The following is a 23609-nucleotide window of genomic DNA, read 5'->3' on the forward strand; positions in this document are numbered from 1 at the left end:
ACAAAAAAAAACCATCACATCATATCACTCCTCCACCTTTGATTTCAAGACACTATTCTCTAGAGACAGAGAAATCTGTCTCTGCCTGAAAATACTCGGATACCAAGCAACATAAAGTCAAGTCTCAGAATACTGCACTCTGAACCACAGTGACTCACTCACATCTTGTAAGTCTGCCTCAAGATTCTGCTCCTGTACTTTGACGGACCTAATCACAGTGGCTGCTCACCTTGGTTGTCTCAATCTCAAGAGGCAAAAGCATGGCCATCAACAGACTGAAGCAAAACACATCAGAAACATTGGGGGGAAGTTAGGAGCAATCTCCTCACAAATAATTACTTTAAAAATTGTTTTAATTGGCAGAACACTAACAACCTTTAACAAACTAGTCCTTTTATTCAGTGTTTTTTGACCTTGGAATGAAGTAAGGGCAAAGAGTGCTGTATTTGAAGATGCCAGAATTACACACCAGGGTCAGTGTCCTGGAACATTAACTTTATTTTCCAGCCATGACCCTGGGGTCAATAGACCTGTATAACCTATACGATTCTGAGTAACAGATTATAGGTCACAGGGCACTCTGGTGAAGTTATAAGTTATAATTTACAACACTTTTTTTCCCCCCTGCTATTCATTGCCCTACCTTTGGAGATGATAAAACTGTAGGGAGGGTTTTAGAACATTCTAAACCAGGTATTTCTGGCTGGAATACTTAACTTTCACTATAACCCTCATAACTTAAGTCTCTCAAGGAGTGGTGGCTAGTTAGTTCTGAGCTTAGGCAATAAAATGAAAAGCCAAATGTGCAGAACTAATCTAATGTCAGAACTACACCGTATACCAACCATGTAGGGAACCAGAAGGCAATCTTTATATAAAAAAGACGGGAAAACTTGCAGGATGAGAAGAGGACATCCTCTCTAACCTTTTCCTATATTCTAAAAAAGGCACATTCAGAAAAAAAAAGTAACGAGGAAACGAACATTTCCTGAAGACCTATTGAGTTCCAGTCACATGCTTACATCTTAGCTAATATGATTCTCCTTCCTGGGTAAGAATTTGCAACCAGAATACCTGAATTAGTACTGCCTGTCGCCACAAGCCCCGATGAGCAGACAGGAAATGCATCTTTGTTCTGCGTTACACACAATCCCAACCCGTCCTCCAGCCTCCTCTCACACTGCTATTATTTCACGTCCCCGAGCACTCGGTCGGAGAGACCTAGGGCTTGTTCAAGGTGACACACTGCAGCGAGTATGAGGTAAGAATTCGAATCCAAAGTAACATCCTCCCCGCTGCGCCACAGCCGGGGCTCCTAAGACGCAGGTCCGCCGCGGGGAAACTTAATGACCCATGGCTCCCCCTCAGTGCAGTGCCACAGCTGGGAACGCGAGCCTGTCCTCGTGACTCTTGGATCTTTCCGTTTTCACCCAAGTGCGTGACTGCGGGAGCGAGGTGGCCACGTGAGAGCCCTCCACCCCTCCGGGCGAGGAGCAGATGGAGTCTGGTCAAGGGCGAGTCCCAGTATACACGCTCTTCCGTGTCGCCACAGAGCTACCCGGGCCCGCGTGGGAGAAACTCGGAACGACCTTGGTGGTGGCCTCTGAGTCCCAGCGAGAGGACCCGCGCGCCTGGGCGAGACTCCCCCACAGTCCCCGCCCGCTGCCACCCGGCGTGGCCAGCGCAGACAGGATGGCCCGGGCGAGGCTGCAGGGAGGCGGCAGGCCAGTCCCACGTGGACCAGCTTCCCGTTGGGGGCGGGGCCTCTGGGAGGTCCTGGCCAATCAGCGCCGCTGCCCACCTCACCCGGCTGGGCGCGCCCGACCAGCCTGCGGTTGCGTCATATCGGAGGCGGGACTTCGGGCGGGCGCGAGGCTCGGCAGGTCACGTGGGGCCCGGAACGGGCTATAAATAAGAGCCGGCGGCCTGCTCGCTACATGATGGCTGCCGGCGCGCATTGCGCGGTTACTTCCCTCGCCTGCTGAGGCGCCAGCGGCTGCTTCACGAGTGGGTAGAGAGTCCCTCCGTGCTGTTCCCGGTGTTGCCGTCCTGGGTTGTGCGACCGTGGGTCGAGCCTGCCCCAGCCTCGTTCTTCTGGTCTCTGGTCGGCCCTCAGTTTCCTTTGGTGAGTGGTGGCGCGGCTCCCGTGCAAATGTCCTTTCTTCTCTGGAGTGGGCCCGGGTGAAAGGAGCTGGCGGGCGGGTTGTGGGCTGCGGGCTGCAGGGATCCCGCTGCGCTGCTGTCCCACCTCCCCTCGCCGCACCCTTCCGCGGGCCTTTTCGGCGGTCCTCGGCAGGCGCGCGCGCGGGAAATGGCCTTTTTCCGGTCTTCCACGGAGGGCGCTCGGAGGGCGCGCGCGGGCGAGCGGCCGGAGACAGAACAGAACGCGTGGGGCGGGGCGGGACGGGATGTGGGGGGGGGGGACACAGCTATCGCCATGTGCCCCACCTTGTATAGCTTTTGGGGGACTGAGGACAGAAGTGGCGCGGGGGTGGGGGAGTACTGCGGAGTCCCAGGCTGCCCTATTCCCAGGGATGCGCCGCTATTGTTATTTTCTCCACTTCGTCCCCCCAGGATGAACTTGCGTCCTTTCTCTAATCCGCCATGGAATTCTGCTCCGTGCTTTTAGCCCTCCAGAGCCAAAGAAACCCCAGACAACAGACGCCCAAACGCAGCGTATAGCAGTAACTCCCCAGCTCGGGTTTCCGTGCCGTAGTTTACAGTATTTAATTTTATATAATATATACTATTTATTAAAGCATTTTTAATACCTCATTCCGTTTACACATCTTGAAAGCCGCCCAGTAATTCTCTTATTATTTAAAGAACACTGGAGAATGGCATCTACCGTGGCACCGATTACTAGTACTTTAGCTGCTATTACTGCTTCTGTTCCACCGAAGTCTGACAATCTATGGATGCTCATCTTGGGCTTCATCATTGCATTTGTCTTGGCATTCTCCGTGGGAGCCAATGATGTAGCAAATTCATTCGGTACAGCTGTAGGCTCAGGTGTAGTGACCCTGAAGCAAGCCTGCATCCTAGCTAGCATCTTCGAAACTGTGGGCTCCGCCTTGCTGGGGGCCAAAGTGAGTGAAACCATACGCAAGGGCTTGATAGATGTGGAGATGTACAACCAGACTCAAGATCTGCTCATGGCTGGCTCGGTCAGTGCTATGTTTGGTAAGTTGTTGCATATACCTTATGTTCTTTCCAGTCCTGAACCTTTTTTTCCGCTTCTTTCCGTGAGAACGCACTGCTTATATAACCGTTTTGCCGTTTACCTGACAAAACTTGATTAATTCTATTTCAGGTTCTGCTGTGTGGCAACTAGTGGCTTCATTTTTGAAGCTCCCTATTTCTGGGACCCACTGTATTGTTGGTGCAACCATTGGTTTCTCCCTTGTGACACAAGAGGGTGTCAAGTGGTCTGAACTGATAAAAATTGGTATGTTTAATTCTAAACGGTCTGGGTTTTTTTTAGTTGTGTGTGTGTGTGTGTGTGTGTGTGTGTGTGTGGAGTGGGTTCATGGTGTGAAGAACAGGGGCAGGAATGGGACACCTGACATTTTGGGGTCTTGTTTCCTTCATTTCCAGACTTGACACTTTGCTTTGTGTTCTATTCCAGTGATTTCTTGGTTCGTCTCTCCACTGCTTTCTGGTATTATGTCTGGAATTTTATTCTTCCTTGTTCGTGCGTTCATCCTCCGTAAGGTAACCTTTCTACTTAACGACCTTTCGTGAGTCACATTCAGTCTTGTTCAGGCACACTGGTATTTTCTCAGATGTGACTGGTATGTAAGTATGTGGCTTGGGAAAGTTAAAGCATTTTTGTTCTGTACCTCCTGTGAGTTATGGAGTTCTGTGAAATAAGCAAGTTTTTAATGCCCCAGAGGGCATTTAGGAAGGAAAAACTGGGTAGTTCTATGGTCTGCCCAGAAATAAAGACTGAGAATGAAAATAAGAACATGTGTTTAAGGCAGCCTTGTCTCGAAGTATAGGCTGCTACGTTCAGGACAATTGGAGTTCAGGACAATTTAGTTCAACAAATCACAGAATCCTTTCTAAATTGGTCTCCCCCATGTCACTTGTCAATTACATAGAAGTTTCTAGATGAGGCCTTCTACTTTAGGGACTCCACTTTCTCAGTAAAAAGAGTAGGGATGAGTTAGGTGGGGTTTTTGTTTGTTTTTTGCTTTAAAAAAATCAGGAAGCCATTGAATTTCCTGACTACTTGAAAATCCCTTTTGAGAGACCTAGTGGTATTTCTTTTATCATGGAGTCTGATCCTGCCTTCACCCCCTCCACCCCCCAATGTAGACAAGTGATTATGTTGACTCTGGACTGAATTACAGTAAGAATAAGTGAAGTTTTCTCAGGAGACAGAGTTATCCTATTTCCTAGGGTGAATGGCTCTTAACAGTCCTTTGTTAAGTTCTTTTAAAATGCCCTTAAACAGAAATCTGAGTGAGGGGAGATAGGATAGGTACCTTGTCCTAGCGGAGGGTGTGTTTAGACTCCCTCCTTCTTGTTCTAGTTCTCAGAGACTCTGGGGAACGATTTATGTCTCTCTCAGTAGAAATCCTTCCTTGGCTCCTTCCTGATTCACTAGACTTATCATTATGTGTCTGGCAGAACGTGCTTAACATGTTGAGCATTAGAAATAGCTCTAGCTTGGCACAGTGTGACTGGGTAAATAGTTCAGTGATGCCCAACCTCTAGATTTGGTATTCTTTCATCTAGCAAGCAGGTTTGATTGTTAACAAATCAAATTCCCCCTGTCTGTAGTATGTGGTAATTTGTATCTCACTAGGATTCAGGGATCATAGTTTTAATGTTCCCCTTAGAACCATGTATACCAGACAACCAGAATAATTAGTAGGGTGCTATTTGGATCACTGTTTTATAAAGGTTTATTCTGGCTCTTTGATTATTGGGAAATAGATTATACGGATTCTGGAGCACCTCTGCATATCAGATCTGAAAACTGATTGGTGGTCATTTCCTGGAAGGGGGATCAGAGGTGCAAAGATAGGTTTCTCAGTGACCAGAACATCTCACTGACAATGTATGCCAAGCATCTTTACTCTCTGTGTTGCTGGAATATCAAGTTGTATATGTTAACAATTCTTTTGTATGATCTCATGTGGCCCAGACTGGCCTGGAACTTCTGATCCTCTTGCATCCACCTCCCAAGTTGTTGAATTACTGGCGTGTGCTCCCACTGCCAGCCTAACAGAATGTTTCTTCTAAGATGCAGTGGGCATAGTCAAGAATGGTAAGAAAAGTTTAATACAGTGCTGACTTTGAGGATCTTACCCCTCCCCCCTCATCTCTCACTTGCTTACTGATCCCTCAGCAACAGATGAGGGACCCTTTCCTGTTTCCATATAACTGAGCAAGATATTCACATAATTCTCAATTAAAGCTTTAACTTCTTTGTGTCATCCCTTACTATATTGGGCCCAAAATAGTTCCTGGAAGTCTGCTGACTTGACAGAAAGACCTAGTGCATATTTGGTTTTCAATCTTTATCACTATATATAAAAAGATGAGTTTACATGATGAGAAAACCATTTAGTAAAAATCACTAGCATAGTTATGAGAAGGTCGGAAGGGAGAGACCTTATTTTACCATTTTCCTTGACTCTTGAAGTTGTGAAGTGGTTTGTTTCATAGAGTATGAAGACTAGTCATTCCCTACCTATCCCAAGCTATATACTCTCACTGTAAATCTATTATCTTGTGACTAAGTCTCTAGTCTAGGTGGCCTTAAATCAGGAGGTCTTCTGCTTCAGCAAGCCCAGAGCTGGTGTTACAGGTATATAACACCATGTGCACGGTGGCCCCAGCTATGCTGCTACTTCAGGGAATAGTTAATTTTAGGCCCCAAGTAAAGAAAATGTATGTAGGGTGCTTTTTACCTGATGGGCCAATTACTAAATATAAATAGCATCTGAAAATTGATGGGAGAGTCCCTACCTAATGCCTACAGAATATTCTTGAAACCTTGGATTGTCTTGTGTGCCTCAGGCTCTTGTCTGCCTTTAGGTGTAGCCTGAATCTATGAAGTTGTTCAGGGTGAGTCATGGTTCTGTAGGTTGCTTTGATCTGGTGTCTTATTGCTAGTGTCCTCCTAAACAATGGGTAAAACTTAAAGTGTTCTAGTGAGGGTCTGTACTCATTTGAGAATCCATTCTTTATGAGGGGCTTTAACTTCACTGATTTTTAAGCCCCCCCTCTGAATGATTGTCAGAAACGCTGCTATCTTTGGGTCTTTGCCTTTGTCTGACCCTTAGGAATTTCGGTTGTATTTGTGACAAAAGCAGCATTAAACTGTTGTGTGGCAGGTTTGGCCTTCCTGAAGGGACATGTTCTTATTCTTTTAAATGTTTGCCTTGGAAGGTTTTTCTGTGCAATTATCAATAATATAAACATGGGAACTATTTCCATTTTCAGTCACGGTGATTCTTAAACATTTCACCGCTTTGCCTTGGGGTCTTTGACCTTGTCTAACTCTGCCCATTTCCCCCGTGGACTGGTGGCTTACACTTTCCATACTCTGAGACATATGTCAGCCCAACTGATTTCACTCCCGAATTTTATTAAAATGTCCCTCCCCAGCAACATCATCTTGCCTGTTTTTGTTTTCCCTTTAAAGCATCTGTCAGCTCAGTGTTGTTGTGTAGTAGAAAATGACTCTTCAGTTCTATGAACATGGGGACTTGGTCTGGTCCCGAACGGTTCTTGACAGTCACTAGACTGGATGGCTAGGTTCACAATTGATTTAACTTTGCTCTTTGGTAAAGCTTTATGCTACATTGATCAGATATATAGATAAGATGGTTGTTTATAGTCTACAGATTTTTTGTTTTTAATTTAAGGAGGCAGGACATCAGGAAATAATTATTTTACCTTAGTCTGTTTTTTTCCAGTACAGTATATCCTAGGGTGTGTGTGTGTGTTCAGGTTTAGAGATGGACTTTGGATAACTCAGAGAAACTGGTTATTTGGGATATTAGCTACATCCTCGTTACTAAGAATAGGGAGAAAAAGTCACTTATGAATGGAAGGTGGCATTAGCTTTCTTAGGTAGCAAATGTAGGACAAGTCTAATTGGCTTTGTCGAAATTATGGTGGGAGGCTGTTGCTAACACTGTGATTCCTTAGTTTGCCTTGCCACAGGGTGCTCTGGAAATAGATCTGCATTTACAACTTTTAAGATACCAATCTTAATGTTTTACAGGCAGATCCAGTTCCTAACGGCTTACGAGCTTTGCCAGTTTTTTATGCCTGCACGATTGGAATCAACCTCTTTTCCATTATGTACACTGGAGCGCCATGTAAGTACAAATCAAGACATTTAAATGTGAATTTAAGGTTATTTACAAAACTTTCATTAAATGCCCAATTTACCCCTTTTTGCTTTACAGGGCTGAAATCTCCTAGAAGGTGGCTGGCCTGCACCCATTTCAGAAGGCTGCAGGCTAGTGTATGCTGAGTTAACCTAGATAGGTTTTCAACCAAAGAGACCTGCTCAGATTCTAAATCACTACAGACCTTTCCTCTTTAGTCTTCACAGGATCCACTGATAACATGACCTTCTCCCTCCCTTTCCTGTATCTATGCTAAAAACGCTGGAAATGATACTGGCCTCAACTATGGAAGAGTTGTTAGTTAAATCCGTTCTTCAGTAATCAGCCATTTAGGACTTCTTGTTAGATGTCACTTTTCTCTCCCAGTTGGAGCCATTTCAGTTTCTAAGTTCTCAGTTTGACCTCTGAATTGATGTGAATGAGAGGAGTTGGGATGTGTAAGACCTGGTCTAACTGCACTTGGAAGAAGAATTTCCACAGCTAAGAGAAAGCATTTGAGAGAATCTCAAGGCTCTGTCTGGTGTTGATTCTTTGAAAATGGGACTAAGGGAAGACAAGGATTCAGTTGTCTGAGAGATTGGTAGATTTGACCTTGTGAGACAGAGCAGCCCAGTGTCTGGTGTCCAGGCTCATTAGACTTGCTGGTCTTAACCATGTAGGGCCTTAGGTATTCACTATACTCATTCCTCTGACTGTTCCATGGGCATCCCATGTCCATGTAGATAGAGAGGACTAAAGTAGGAAGATGATTTATTCTTACGCTTTACGCTCTATGTGCTCTCATCCTCAATTCCTAAAGGATTTCAATGCTTGTGACCTCCAAATTGGTTCCGCCTCTGGTCCATAGATTGTGGCCTGTGTATTATTGGCACTGAACTGATGTAGTAAGTCACCAAGCAACACAAAGCAGCAAAATGTTTCTCACATTGTTCTTGAAATGTCAGTAAGGAAACACATGATGGGACTGGCCTGGGTGCGGGGACTTTGCTACTTTTGTCCTTTACAGATTGTTTATAAGAAAATCCAGTCCTTTGGTTTCCCATTTTGACATTGGATGTAGACAAATTTAAACTTACAGAGACTGGCTAGACCTCATCGATATTTTACCTTGTGTGACATAACTGAGAAGACCAGCAGACAGAGCTTCAGGTCTGAAGGATTTCAGCTTATGTCTGATTCTTAAAGGCTAGTTCTTAGTATTTTCTGTCTTTTTTTTACAGTGCTAGGGATTGAATCTAGGGTTTTTGCCAGCCAGGCTGAGCTGCAGCCCCAACTTAAACAGTTGACAACAGTAATGTTCCTATTTATAAGTGACTTACTATGCAGTAAGCAAAATCAAGTGAGCCAAGTGCAGGAGACTTAGCTGCTGTGGGAAGGGACACTGTGGGACAGGCCAGCAGGCCCAGTTGCCTGTGTGTCAGTGGCAGGCTGACACTCGCCAACACTGCTTATCCTATGGTCCTTGAGCCAAGGGAAAAGTATTGGAGGACAAGTCTCTGGCTTGTTACTGAACCACTACTAAACTTGTCCTTTGTAAAAGACAACTATTTAAGCAAGTGTCTTCCCATAGTTAATAAATAGCCCCATTTTCTGTTAGCTTGATGATGCTTTTGCAGAGAGAATCAGTTTCCCTGAAGGCTGCCCGGTATAGTGAGTGTGTAACTTTGCTCAACAGCCTGTCAGCATGGCGCTGACTTGAGGCCCCTCCCTTTTTGACATTAAAATAAACCATGCGTAAGTGTAATATGGGGTAGTTAGGATGAGGAGCTGGGTGGAGAAAGGGGTGCTTTGATTGGTTTTATACTACAGGTCCTTAGTGTAGTGATTCTTCATATCTGTAGGGCCACGCACATCCAGAAGGTTAGCATGTGAGTCCAGTGAGTGTTTCAGTGGCTCTGGTTGCTGTGGGTTTAAGATGGTTACTGAGGTTTTCTCTTTGGTTTGTATAGCCAGTAGTAGCCCGATGAAACTCTGGAATGGCAGCAGCTGTAAAGGGTGACGGTGATGGGCTGGCTTGGGGAAGCCCTCCTTCCCTTCAGGAGGGTTTACACATTGTTGCAGGGGGCTGTTGCCCTGGGGTTTTCAAGATGCACCATTTTATCTCGTAGTGCTGGGCTTTGACAAACTTCCTCTGTGGGGTACCATCCTCATCTCGGTGGGATGTGCAGTTTTCAGTGCCCTTATCGTCTGGTTCTTTGTATGTCCCAGGATGAAGAGGAAAATTGAACGTAAGTAATACAGTTTAACAGTGTTCCCCCTCCCCTCAACTCCTTTCCCTTCCTCTCCCCCGCTCTCCCTTATATGAGTACACGATTTTGGGTTAGAGGAAGCATTTGCCTCAGCTACCTTTGTAGACTCAGCTTAGATGGCTATTTGTCAGTGTGTGTACACACATGCACTGCATGATGAAGACACACTTGTGCTAGAGCTATAACACATGGAGAAGTAAACACTTCTAGATATAAGTAATCTCTTAGGCTGTTGAAGGATGTTTTTGTGGTATAATTAAATACCGAGTAAGTTTTGATTGTTATTAGTCTTTTTATCTTTTTTAGTGGTTAAGAGAGTTTAGTGGACTCCCGTTCTGTCCTTTCAGTGTGTGGGATGTTAGTTTGCGGATGCGCAGCACCAGGAGCAGACTGCAGTGGCATTGGAAGAATGCTACGTCATTGCAGTTCTGAGGAGCTGCCCAGAGCTCTGTGCTAGTCAGCTGTGCAGCATGCACAGCGGGAATGAGGCTTTCAGGACTCTGACCTCATTTTTGTCTCAGTCTGACTTTAATGCTATACTAGTGTGAGGTGTGTGGGCCAGTAGGTGACCATGGTGAGCTGGCCCGTCAGGCAGAAATACTGTCTGGTTCCCAGGTATGGAAGCGTTCAGGCATGACTGTTTCAGTTGTCTGTGCTCGTGACCTAAGGGTTAAGAGATTTCTTAGGGCAGTGTAACCCTTTAGTCAGCTGCCATCCCCAGGCTTGGGCTCCCGTTTCATGATCAAGAGCTAAAGATGCTTTTACATTTGTAATTGTAAAAATAAAAAGCAAAAAGTGGACCAGAATCCTAAAATATTTAATATCCAGCAATTCACAGCAGTTTGTCGACCCCATTTCTCCAAGGGGACAGTGCCGCCGCGTAGAAAGATGCATTCCTGAAATAATAAAGAGAGCAGCAGTGTTAGCTTGAATTTTAACTAGAATTTACACCTATTATTTTGAGACAGGTTTCAGGGGTGGATAGAAAGGAATGTGGAGCAAGGTAGTATAGTCGAGTCAAAAAACCCTTTATTTTTTAGGAGAGGTAAAGTCTAGCCCTTCTGAAAGCCCCTTAATGGAAAAGAAGAGCAACTTAAAAGAAGACCATGAAGAAACCAAGATGGCTTCTGGGGATGTTGAGAATAGGAATCCTGTGTCTGAGGTAGTGTGTGCCACTGCACCACTCCGGGCTGTGGTGGAGGAGAGAACAGTGTCATTCAAACTTGGTGACCTGGAGGAAGCTCCGGAGCGAGAGCGACTTACCATGGACCTGAAGGAGGAGACCAGCATAGACGGTACCATCAAAAGTGAGTTAACTTTCCAGGGTTTCCTGGTGTCCTGTGGTGGTCAAAGGCTGCTATTCTGGGCTGATGCACTTTGCGTTGAATGTCACCTGTTTGGTCTCCTAGGTGCAGTGCAGTTGCCTAATGGGAACCTTGTTCAGTTCAGTCAAACTGTCAGCAACCAGATCAACTCGAGTGGCCACTATCAGTACCACACCGTGCACAAGGATTCTGGCCTGTACAAGGAGCTGCTCCATAAGTTACATCTGGCTAAGGTGGGAGACTGCATGGGAGACTCCGGGGACAAGCCCCTGAGACGGAACAACAGCTACACTTCCTACACGATGGCAATATGTGGCATGCCCCTGGATTCATTCCGTGCCAAAGAGGGTGAACAAAAGGGAGACGAAATGGAGACGCTGACGTGGCCTAATGCAGATACCAAGAAGCGGATTCGAATGGACAGTTACACCAGTTACTGCAATGCTGTGTCTGACCTTCACTCCGAGTCTGAGATGGACATGAGTGCTAAGGCTGAGATGGGTCTGGGTGACAGAAAAGGAAGCAGTGGCTCTCTTGAAGAATGGTATGACCAGGACAAGCCTGAAGTCTCTCTCCTCTTCCAGTTTCTGCAGATCCTTACAGCTTGCTTTGGGTCATTTGCCCATGGTGGCAATGATGTCAGGTTAGTCCCATGACTCTTAGTGTTACTATTTTTAAACAGTCTTACTCTCCCATGTGTAGTGTTCTACCTCCCGGGGAGACACTGAGTGACTAGACAGGATGAAGTCGTTAATAGAGCAACAGGAAGAAAGTTTGTTTAGATTATAAGCATGTTTTTAGCTTTATTTCTACACAAGATAAATTTAACAATAGGAATGAGTCTTTAGTAAATTGTGACTTCAGTGGAAAAAAACTTAAAATCACGGGCAGCCCTGAGAATGGACTTATTAGGCGTTATTAGCCTTGTGTCTGTGGCCAATATGCTTTATTGCCTGAGACTTGCGCTAAGCTCCGTGTGAGAGGAAAGAGGCTTCTGTAGGGTAGTTAGCTAGGTGACACTGGTCAGTCACTTAACAGATTGGGTCTTGATAAGAAGTGGTTCTGCCTAAAAAGTCATCACTGCCCTTTTCTTCTTTCAGCAATGCCATTGGCCCTCTGGTTGCTTTGTATCTTATTTATGAAACGGGAGATGTCTCTACAAAAGAGGCAACACCCATATGGCTTCTGCTTTATGGTGGTGTTGGCATTTGCATGGGGCTGTGGGTTTGGGGAAGAAGAGTTATCCAGACCATGGGAAAGGACCTGACACCAATCACACCCTCCAGGTGAGTAGATGAGTCTCACCTTAGAGCTAAAAAGCTTTTCAAGAGATGCAGTGGTGTGTGTATGGGGTTGGGGTGGGGGGTACCACGTGGGTCTCTAGCTAACGGAGGCATGACAGTTGCTGCTGTTCTCACAATTGATGTGAGCATTTCCTGCTGCATTGACTGTCAATCTTCTCAGCTCCAGTGATCATGTAATTTGAGTTTTCTGAGAAAGATACAGTGTAGTAAATAGTTACATGGCTCTGGTTTGGGAGCCAATGCCTTATATTTTATTCAGAATAAGTTTCAACTTTTTTTGTTTGCTTTTTGAGACAGGGTCTCTGTCTTGGCTGGCCTGGAATTCACTATATAGATAGAGCAAACTGTCCTTGAACTCAGAAATTCATTTTCCTCTGCTTTCCATGCGTTAGCACTAAAGGCATGTGTTACCTGGCATATCCCAGCTTATTAAATAATATCATTCCAGTACTTAATCCTCAGCTGTTAGGGTCTTGGCTCAGTTTAAGTAGGTTTTGGGGTTTAGAGGTGATGGTTAGGCTTTGTCACTGATTAAAAAAATTAGATCCAATTACTTTAGCCAGTGTTGGGTTTTCAGAAAACCCTACATTGTTAACAGGCATCTTTCTGTATCAACAGTGGTTTCAGTATTGAACTGGCATCTGCCTTCACTGTGCTCATCGCATCAAACATTGGCCTTCCCATCAGCACAACACATTGTAAAGTAAGTAGAGTGGGAATGACATGGGCACTCAAGGCTGATCAGTAGCTTGGGTGTGTCCACTGTTCAGGTGGATCTGGGGGAACTCCTACTTGTGGTAGTAAATAAACTGGTTTTTAACAAGTTTGTAATGCTTATTTGTAAGGGCAGTCTTCTGGTGAAAGCATAGATCCAGGGCCTTTTGGGCCTGTCATGCTGAGACACTGAACTTGAAGAAGTTGCTTGATGAATGTATAACATAGTTATTGGATAAAGAAGAAACCAGCTTCCTTGGAAGAGCTGAATTTGGTCTCTTGGTGTTGCCAAATCACTCTTTCTGCTAGGGTGGTGTTGTGTCACGTACCAGCCACTCTCCAGAGTGATTGTTGGAAAATCAGAGATTTAACTTTTAAAAAAAAGCAGGGAAAAAAGAGTCTTGTTTTAGCACATTTAGCAACAGATTTAATGGTTGAATATTTATATTGCTTTCACCTTGCCATGGTAATTTTAGCTTATTAGAAGTTATCTTCTGGCTTGTGTCACATGCCTGTAATTTCAGCTCTTGGGATTCTGAGTAGGAGGACCACAAGTTCAGTCCTGTTTGGATGACAGTGAGAACAACTGTGTCTTTCTCCAGACAAACTGCACCCATGGAGCTGGGCTCATCGCTTGTCTGGGTTCCCTGTCTCAGGTGTCTTTTTGCTGAGTAATGTCTTGTCTGTTTCTCTCCTAGGTGGGCTCTGTTGTGTCTGTTGGCTGGCTCCGATCCAAGAAGGCTGTTGACTGGCGACTGTTTCGAAACATTTTCATGGCCTGGTTTGTCACTGTCCCCATTTCTGGTGTCATCAGTGCCGCCATCATGGCAGTATTCAAGTACATCATCCTGCCGGTGTGAAGCTGGGGTCAAAAGTTGTGTCAGTGTCTGGGACCATTGTACACATTCCTGTTCCTGAACGAATGCTCACAGTGTTGCTGAAGACAGAAAAGGGTTTTAAAGTTTGGGGCCATGGGAAGGAAGTGTAATTTACACTATAATTGCTTTTGTGCTAAATATGACTTATCTCAAAATTAGCTATGTAAAATAGCCGGGTTTCCATTGATTCATTCTAAGGTCCCTTTTCTCCTGGGCTATGAATTCCTGTACATATTTCTCTACTTTTGTATCAGGCATCAATTCCATTATGTTTAATGTTGTCTGTGAGATAACTCAATGTGGGTTCTTCTTAAACAGCCAGGCAGAGCCATTTGATGGCATATACTGCTTTGTTGGCCTCACCAGCTTCTTCCCCAACATGCACAGGGATTTAACAAACATGTAACTGAAGCTTCCCTTGTAGTCTCTCATAGGAATAGTCACGGCACTCTGCTCCCTGTCACTAGTGGCAGGTTCTGTGACATGTGACAACTTTTTAGAGGGCCGAGAATCTTTGGCACAGTGAAAATAGAAGTCTGTAGTAACTTCTTTGCAAACAATGCATGGGCATGTTGCTAAGAAGTAGGAAGACAAAGCCTCCTGGCGGTTGTGGTTCTTTTGAGATTTCTGGCAGTGTGGGATGGGTGAATGAAGTGGAATGTGAACTTTGGGCAAATTCAATGGGACAGCCTTCCATGTTCATCTGTCTACCTCTTAACTGAATAAAAAGCCTACAGTTTTTAGAAAATGTGTTCTTGTGCTTTTTGTTTTACTGAGTTCTCAGAGTCCCAATCATTCAGCCTTATGACATTTTTAGGAGGATGTATGTAACTTTCCAAATGAAGATGCTGTCCAAGTTCAAGCTCCTCACTGTCTTCTGTGATCCCCTGAACAATTTTGCCCTCAGAGCACCTTGGCGCATGGAATTGATGGCTTCTGTTCTGAGAATTACTGGACAATGCTTTTGACATTTTAAATGTCAAAGTATTATAGTAAAACTCATTACTAAGCCAGTAGAAGGCTATGTATGTCCAAGAAGGTTGTCCACTGGAGAATTATCAGTAAATGTTTCTGTTTAAACTATCAGGCACCGAGCAACTGACACTTCTCCCCATGAACACTGGCAGGTCTTACCCTAAGTTGGAGCACTTCAGTGCTTGGTGTGTATTGGCAGAGAATAAACATCTGGAAGCTCAGGGTGGCTGGCAGTAGAATGGGGAAGATGGACCTGAGGGTTGGAAGGAGATGCTGAGAACTGGTCCTGGCCTTCATTCACATGATCTATGGCATGACCGTCCAAGTTCCCTCCACAGTGTTGAAATAACAGCACAGTGCTTTCCCAATTCATAGCTTAGGAGAATGAAATAGGAGGAGCCCTTAGAGGTAGGAGGTGACACCATAAAGGTTGGGCGCATGCTCGTAAGAATGCTGGCCTTTTCGAAATTTTTTATTTTTGGTTATAGATGTTTTCTTAAAAAATTGCGGTTGTTTGTATATTAGAGACAGCAGTAAGATTTTTAGAAGACTGAAGTCCATTGCTGCCATTTTCCTTTCCTGTGTAAGCTACCTCCAGATTGGTTGTTTTGGTATTTCCTGCTGCAAAAACATTACTACTTCACTTCTTTTTGTTTTTAGTTATATTGGGAGGCATCTGGTTGTCAGTACCAGTGGTTCTCAACTGGGGTGATTTTTTTTTCTTTCTGCCCACACATGCAAAATTATTGGGACACATCTTTGATTGGTAAAGTTAATAGATGGTATTGACCAGAAATGTCATGAACATCCTACAGTACCTCTGAGATTGAAGAAACCTGAGGTAGGGCAGTTCTGGTTGGGCTGATGACTTGGAGATCCCATAGGAAAATTCAGAAGGACGAAAGTCCAACTGTTCAGGAGAGTGGTAAGCACACAGTTTAGCCTCCCTTTTCAGCAGAGGCAGCCTTTGCTTTGTTTGGCTGATTGTGGATTTCAGTTGCCGTGGTTTAAATAAATACTGGTCAACAACCTAGTTCACACGTCAGTCTCCCTGAAAGGTGAGTCACTGTGTAAAGTACCAACTGCAATGCTAGGTCTTGCGTCTGAAAATCACAAGAAAATTTAGAGCATTCCAGTTACTCATGATCAGTGGTCCAGCTCTGCTTCCAAAGTCTGCAAATGACTGTGCCATGTGTGTGTTACTTCACTAGAGGATGACAAGGATGAAAAAGATTTTTAGCTGCCTTACCTCCTTCCCAAAGTAGGAACACTAGGCCAACTTTGACTGCTGTTGGGCTTTCCACAGACTTGAATGGAAATTGCTCTTACCATTGCACAACGCAATCCAGCCAGTGGACAGTATTACATCAGCCCTTCAAGCTTCTTTTAAGATGGCCTCTTGTATAACTCTTTGCTATCATATCTAGAGATCTTGCAAACGCTTATTGTGTCACTGAATGACCGCAGGGGGCAAATCACACATGAACACAAATGCTTGGTGCTGGAATTGGTGGAGGGGTTGTTCTTGTTTGGATGATTTGGGTTTTTCTGTTTTGTTTTGCTTTTTGAGCGCAAGGTCTTGGTATGTAGTGCTGACTGGCTTGAGGTTTGTGGCTCCTCTGCTCCTGTCTCCCCAGCACCGGGATGACAGGCATTGATCACTACATCTGGGGCTGCCGTTTGAGAGATGGACAGCCAGAGGGGCTTAGTGATGGTAAATTTAACAAGCAAAAAGGATGGGATTGTGATGACAAGAATGCAGATGTCCCAGAAGGAATGGCACTGTCCAGACTTGGTAGTAAGGGATCTCACAGATACGACACAGTAAAGTACAATGGGTAAAACGGAAGCTGATCCAAAAACCATGCCAATATTCGTATTTTAAACTACAGTGTACGAAAGGAAGTTTCCTTCCTTTCCTTTCAATTATATAGGATTTCTTTTCTTTCTCTCCCCCTTTCCCAAGGGTTTTGTGATTCAGGCTGGGCTCAAATTAGCTGCATAGCTGAGGATGACCTTGCGTTTCTGATCCTCCCACTTCTGCCCAATGCCTGGGACTCACATGAAGAAAGGTGCACACCACGCCTGGGTTTGTATGGTGCTGGGGGATTAAACTCAGAACTTTCTGCATGCTAGGCAAACACACTGTGAGCACAGGTGCAGCCCAGCTCCGGGTCTCCAATTTCTGAGTCTTCTAGCTTAGCATTAACCCTTCAGGGTGCAAGTCTGTTTCTGTCTCCTCTAACATTAGCAGAGCAGCGATACACCTCCTTCCACTTGCCTCTGTGATTGTTCTGACGCCACACAAAGTTTTCAATCTGATTTTCTGGGAATTCTTGAGTACTTCATAGGTTAGTAACTTTTTTTTTTTTTTTAAATGAAAACTTAGGGCTAGGAGTTAAGTGGTTCAGTGGATAAGATGGTTGATGGGATAGCATATGGGGCTAGCAGGATGGCTCAGTGGGTAAAGCTGTGTGTCAGGTAAGCCTGTAGGCCTTAGTCCAGTACTCAGAGCCCACATGAAGGTGAACAGAGGAAACCAGTTGCCCTCTGACTTACACATACACACTAATAATGAATTAAAAACTTAAGTATTTTTTTTCAAAGAGTTAAAGAAAAAAAAAAACTGGCAAGAAGACATAGTAGAATTAAGTATTTGTGGCCAATCCTGATGACCTAAGTTTGATACCCTGATGCGTGGGACCCACATAAGGGATGAAGACAACCAACTCCCATAAATCATCCTCTGACCTCCACATATGTACCATGACATAGGTGTGTACCTTGCTCTCATAAAATTAATAAATATTAAATTTAAAAAATTGGGTCTGCTGGTGTACGCCTGTAAACCTAGCTCCGAGGGGGTGGAGACTGGAAGGTCTCCCGGCTTGCTGGCAGCTAGACCAACAGCAGCACTAAGTGGTTAGGACCTGTCTCCAAAAGAGAAGTCAGAGGGTAACAGGAAGACAGCTGAAGTCAACCTCTGTCCTGAACGTGCACATACACAGGTGAGCACCCCTCCCCCAACACACACGCACAGAATGAAGAATGCACTGGAATGTACACATGGAATTTTTTTTTCAACAATTAGGTGTAGGAGAGAATGAGAGAACTTCACTGCACTCCCCTTCCCAGATGCATCAACCGAGGGAATGGTTGTCAGACACCTGAATGCCTTTTAAAGAATGATGTCCACGCATTTATGTACTGACACCCTCATTTGTGGGATCTTTCTGACAAATGCAGCTGTTTAGAAAAATGCTCATTCTTTGACAATCTCATTCCTGTTCATAATGTGTTTTGACCAAAGGCACACAAATGACATTTCTCTCTCTTTCCTATTCATCCTGTTGTTCCTCTTTACAACACATCCCCTAGTCTTATGTCTTCTTGAAGAGTAACCCATTGGGTTTAATAACAGTTGCTTGCCTGTGCATAGGTGTGGGGTTATTTATTGGATCATGGCTATACCGATTCAACAGTGGCTATACCACTTGGGGAGAAAATGGTGGCTGCTAACTGCCAGGAGCCCCTCAGCTAGGGGTAGAGCTTCATGCTGGAGTGCTGAGTGGTGTCTTAAACCTTGGCAGGTCAGCACAGTGCTGGGAGCTCCGTCGTGCAGTGTCGTGTGCAAGAAGAAGGCATTTTCCGGGATTCTGCTCCACCCTCCAACTCTACCTTCTCTGAGCCTTGGGTGGGTTTGGAGGTGAAATCGATGTCCCATTTAGAGCAGAGAACTTAACAGTGATTTATTCTTAACCCTGTGACTGATTGTGGGTCTCTGAATTAACTGCTGTCCACTGCACAGATCAAGGCTGAGTGTAGCACAGATCTGTGGCATCGTCACAAATGCTTAGAAGGCACTCTGACAACGTGTCCATGACTCGGATAACAGTTGGAGATTCCTACCTTGGGTCTATGACCTCTTTGGCAAGTGTACCGTACCAGGCATTCATTGTCCCTCCTGTAGTGTGGACCTCAATCAGAAAGTTACTTACAAACTTTTATAATCCTCACGCCATGGATGCACCAATTGGCACATCTTGCCTGGTGGGTTGGTTCTGTAACACCCAGGGTCCAGTGGTGGCAGAGGACTGATGTTTTTTACCAGCAGGCTGCATAGCGCCTTCTAACGGCATTAAAACAGCCAGCGAAAGGCATGTCCTGGTCAGTGCCAGATTGGTGTCCTACAACTGAAATATGTAGTGTTTTTAGCAACGGGTAAGCTCTAGAGGGTAGTCAAGAGTGAAGGTCATATTTTGTACCGCTTTAGAGACCTCTGTGGCCTCTGCGAGCAACAACTTGTAGGGAGGTATCCTGAGTTGGCCCTGGATTTTTGTTTAATAACCCATTGTTTGTAGGAGTAATATTATTCATCATCCATGCCTGGTGTCTTCATTCAAACTTCCTCTATAAAAATTATACCTCACCAGCTTCTTGGGCCTAGTGGGGTCACAGATCTTAGAAAAGATTCTACTACCAGCATTTTGCTGGACCAGCACAATTCCTTACTACATTCTAAACCTTATATTTTACCCACGGGTAAGTGTAGCTAGCACTCCTCATCAAAGAGAGCCCCTTCTTTCAGCAAAAGGCCACCATAACAAACCACAGCTGGACTTGTGCTGAGATCAGGAGAATGTGAGGAACCCAGGCCACAGTGACTACATTCACACCACAGCTCCCGCATCTGTGGCTCAGGGGACACTGCGGAAGAGGGGGCGGAAAGATTCCAGGAGCTGGAATCCTAGGAAGTCTGCTGTAAAACACCCTTTCCTAGAAGTGACTATATAAACAAGGCCAGAACAATGGCAGTATCAATGAACATGGGAACGAGAAAGGGGGGAGTTTTAGTTTGTCCCACTCTCTAGACAAAGAACAACAGGTTGAGTGCTGGGGGAAAAGAATTAGACTTTCCTAGGAATGAACTCTCTTATTGGTTGTCCTATCCGGAGTGATTAGCCCTGAAATTATATACCCTTAAACAACTAAAATGGACTCGTCAGGTTGCATTTATATATTTGTGTGTGTACATACACACACTAATGATCAAATAAAAACAGGCTATGAACCCGGGAGTTGGAAGCCATGGGAGGGGCTGGAGGGAGGAAATAGGAGGGGGAGGTGTGGTTATGTAATTGTTTCAATTAAAATATATTTTAAGGCTGGGCTATGGTAATGCACGCCTTTAATTCTGGCAACTGAGGCAGGTGGATCTCTGATTTTGAGGCCAGCCTGATCTACATAGTTCCAGGACATCCAGGGCTACACAGAGAAACTCTGTCTCTAAGTAAGTAAGTAAGTAAGTAAGTAAATAAATAAATAAATAAATAAATAAATAAATATCATAGTACAGGAGGTAGTAGGTTTGCACAGGGCTTCTCACACATCCTTGGTTTTGGTTGACTTACCTCTAACCCCTTCCATTTTCTTCCCCCTCACCCTTGAGCTGTTTATTCTTGGTGAGCCCCCCTTGGAGTCTAGAAGTCAGATGGCTTCATTCCTAGAACGGATGTCAGTCCCAAGTCACCGGTAAGCCTCTTGTCCTAAGAGACGAACACTGCCCAGTCCTGACACTGCTCATTTGTAAGTGGCCTTAAGGGTTACAAGCTGGGTCACACTGGGACAAGCCAGGTTTCCAATCTTTATTACCTGCTTGGCAGCAAATAAAAGCATTTGCTCCCTCTGCCTCACTCACCTTTGGGCAGTATGAAGCTGCCCGCAGAGCAGAGGTAGCCTTCTCAGTAAATTATCTGGTGTTCCCTGCAAAACCTCACGGTATGGGGCGCCTGCTCTGCAATCCTTCCCTTTTCTGTAACATAGGATGTTTGCACGCATCTTAATTACCCATGCTCTTCCCTTACTTTCACTAAAACCATGTTTAGTGCTTTGCCCTTCCTAAGAAGGTCAGAGCATCCATTCTATTCTATTGCTGATCAGCCTTAAACTAACCTGACCTAAGAAACCTAAATCTGTTTAACGGCTGCTTTTCTTCTTTACTTCCATGTTTATCGGTACATGTGTGCACTTGCACATACATGCATGTATGGAGGTCAGAGGTCCCTAGGTGTCTACCTCGATTGCCTTCAAACTTCCTTCTTGAGTCTGGGTCTCTCAGAAGCTGAGGTCTGCTGTTTGGATGAGAATGGCTGGCCAGCAAGCCCCAGGGGATCTACCTGTGTCTGCCTCCTCCGAGTGGTGGTGTTAGACACGCCTTACCGTGCTTGGCTTATACGTGGGTGCTAGGGGTCTGAACTTGGGTCCTTATGAGTGTGCAGCAGGTGCTTAGCCGTCTCTTCATCATTTTTTTAAACTTTGTCTGTTTCATGTGAGAGGCGAGAAAACTCAAGAGGGCTGAGGAGGGTCAGGTAGCTGGACATCAGTGGAAATGGTGAAGATGCTACTACCAAACCTACTTTTGTGATGGAGCGTACTTGCATACGTGAAATGAAGCACGGGCTGCTCACTGGTAGTACTTGTTGTAGCCGGGGAATGGTGTTGACTACTTGGTCCCTGCTGAGTATACTGTGGTGCCGTGCAGAATGCTCCTTTTGGAAAAGAGCGAGATGGTTATTTACTGGGAAATGGTAGCAGGTCTCCCTGCCTGGGATATTATTGCTGAAGACCTAGATAGCAGGTCTCCACTACCATTCATTCTATTTGTGGAAGCAAATGTTCTCTAATTGCAGGCTGGAGCCGAATGCCTCACAGTGTTTCCCACTGTGCTAATTGGAAAAATATAATTTTCAACTCACTGTGTCCTGCTTTGCACAATCAGGCTGGCAGCTGGGTTCCTAGTTCAGTTCTTCAAGTGAACTAGTATTTTCTAGTTTAGTATGAAGGACAATAGACCCTTGAGGGTCCCAGAGAGAGCCTATACTGTGTAAAGAACCACTGAAGAATGTCCTCTGGCCTGAAGACATGTACCCATTGACTTCTGGGTTGTTCTAGGAACCTTTATTAAATTTAATTTTAATTAAAATGTTTGGGGAGCCAGCTCCTGGGAATACTAATCAATATGTCCCATTAGTTGAACAGTCCCATGATGGGTCTTACATGCACCTTATTGATCTGGAATGAAGGTAATTTTCTTTTACCTGACATCTTGGCTCCTGGCAAGCTCCTCATTGGCTTTCATGTGTTCAACCTCACCAGCATTCTGAGACTCGGATCGGCATGGGAGCAGAGAGTGGGTGAGTAGTGCTTGTGTTTAGAATCTGGTTTTCCTTTAGAGCAGTGCTTCTCAACCTTCCTAATGATGCCACCCTTTCACACAGCTCCTCATGTTGTGGTGACCCCCCCCCCAACCATAACATTATTTTTGTTGCTACTTAACTGTAATGTTGTTAACCTTATAAATCATAAAGTAAATGACAGTCTTTTCTGATGATCTTAGATGACCCCTGTGAAAGGGTCATTCAACCCCGAAGGGGTCTTGACCCACAGGTTAAGAGCCACCTCTTTACACGGATCTATCTCTTCGTACATAGAAAGACCATCTACAGTAGAGGAAGGGTTTGCACTTGGGGCTTCCTGTGGAAGTAGCGATCCTGCTGTCAGGGACAAGACTCTCCTCTTCAGCAAAAGGCTGAGAAACACAGGCTTTGGGACCAGACATGTCTGGGCTCACGCTCCAGCTCTACACTTCCAAGTTGGGAGGTCTGGGAGGCTAATTCACCCACTGAAGTGTCGGTTGCTCATCTAGAGGTTGGGGATGACGGCTTACGTTCCAGGGTTCTCATGAGGATTAAATAAGATGATGCATGTGATCTGGGCAGTGACCTCATCCCTCTCTGTCATGTTTATTAGCTGATGCTGCTCTCTGAACAGGGTTTTTGCAGCTGCTGCTTCTGCCTTCATTGCCATTGCCCCCTTCCTGCTTTCTTCTTCCTCCTCCCACAGTTTTGCTATGTAACTCAGGCTGGTCTTTTGGTATCTCCGTGTCTCACCTCCCAGCTAATGAGACTATAAGCTTGCCCGGCTTCGCAGGTCTCCTGACAAGGTAATAGTCCACTAGGTACTGATTCTGCAGGGACCTTACCTTGACTGTGTGATGTGACAAGCAGGTTTTCTGAACTGGTAACTTCATCTCGCATCTGAGCTATGAGTGTGCAACCTTGTATTGCTTCAGTTTAGGTCAAGCTGTGAATGATGGATACAAAGAAATGAAGATAGCTTATTTCTTCCCTTCAGCACAGGAAATCCCAGTCTGTTAGAACAGCTCCCGAGCGATCCGGGTGCAAAGATAGGCTCCTTCTTTTGGTTCTATCTTCAACATGTGATTGCCATAGGCACAGATAAGTACCCAAAGTCATCAGATATCTCGTTAGTAATAGCAAGTTTGAGTGTACCACTGAGTTCTAATGAGTGGGAACTAGTACATATCTACCTTATGCAGGTGTATGTATAAGTCCGAGGGTATGTATACACCCTACTCCTGATACCAATCTGCACCAAGATCCAGTTAGAAGACAGAAATCATAGGTTGTTTGGTTTTTTTTTAATTGTATGGGTGTTTTCCTCAATTACTCTATACCTTATTTGTTGAGGTAGGTCTCTCAGTTCAACACAAAATTTGTCATTTTGTCTTGTTTTGTTAGCCATCTTGCTCTAGGGATCCCCTGTCTCCACCTTGGGGAGCTGGAATGAGAGGTGGTCTTCTACGTCTACCTGACATTTACTTGAGAGCTAAAGATCTCTGGTTACCTCACTTGCACGGGAGCACACTTCACCCACTGAAGGATTGTTCCACACTCCACCCCCAAATAATAGTTATCTCAACAGAGAA

The 23609-nt window shown here is 45.0% G+C and overlaps 1 protein-coding gene across 2 annotated transcripts; it reads left to right on the plus strand.

Moving 5' to 3' along the window:
• The first annotated feature begins 1695 nt into the window (after positions 1-1695).
• Positions 1696-14572, plus strand: SLC20A1 (solute carrier family 20 member 1). 2 transcript variants are annotated; one of them, XM_080931289.1, is made up of 11 exons: positions 1696-2125; positions 2575-3183; positions 3314-3448; positions 3629-3714; positions 7247-7343; positions 9485-9604; positions 10666-10932; positions 11035-11593; positions 12051-12236; positions 12873-12957; positions 13667-14572. In XM_080931289.1, the coding sequence occupies exons 2-11, from the start codon at positions 2838-2840 to the stop codon at positions 13826-13828; spliced, it is 2043 nt and encodes a 680-aa protein (XP_080787415.1). In that variant the 5' UTR covers positions 1696-2125; positions 2575-2837; the 3' UTR covers positions 13829-14572. The 2 variants fall into 2 exon arrangements, with proteins under 2 accessions (XP_080787415.1, XP_080787416.1); XM_080931290.1 differs by lacking the exons at positions 10666-10932; positions 11035-11593; positions 12051-12236; positions 12873-12957; positions 13667-14572 and having other exon boundaries at positions 7434-9582.
• Positions 14573-23609: the final 9037 nt, after the last annotated feature.

Source organism: Micromys minutus (assembly GCF_963924665.1).
Source record: "Micromys minutus genome assembly, chromosome: 17".
Classification (NCBI taxonomy): Eukaryota; Metazoa; Chordata; class Mammalia; order Rodentia; family Muridae; genus Micromys; species Micromys minutus.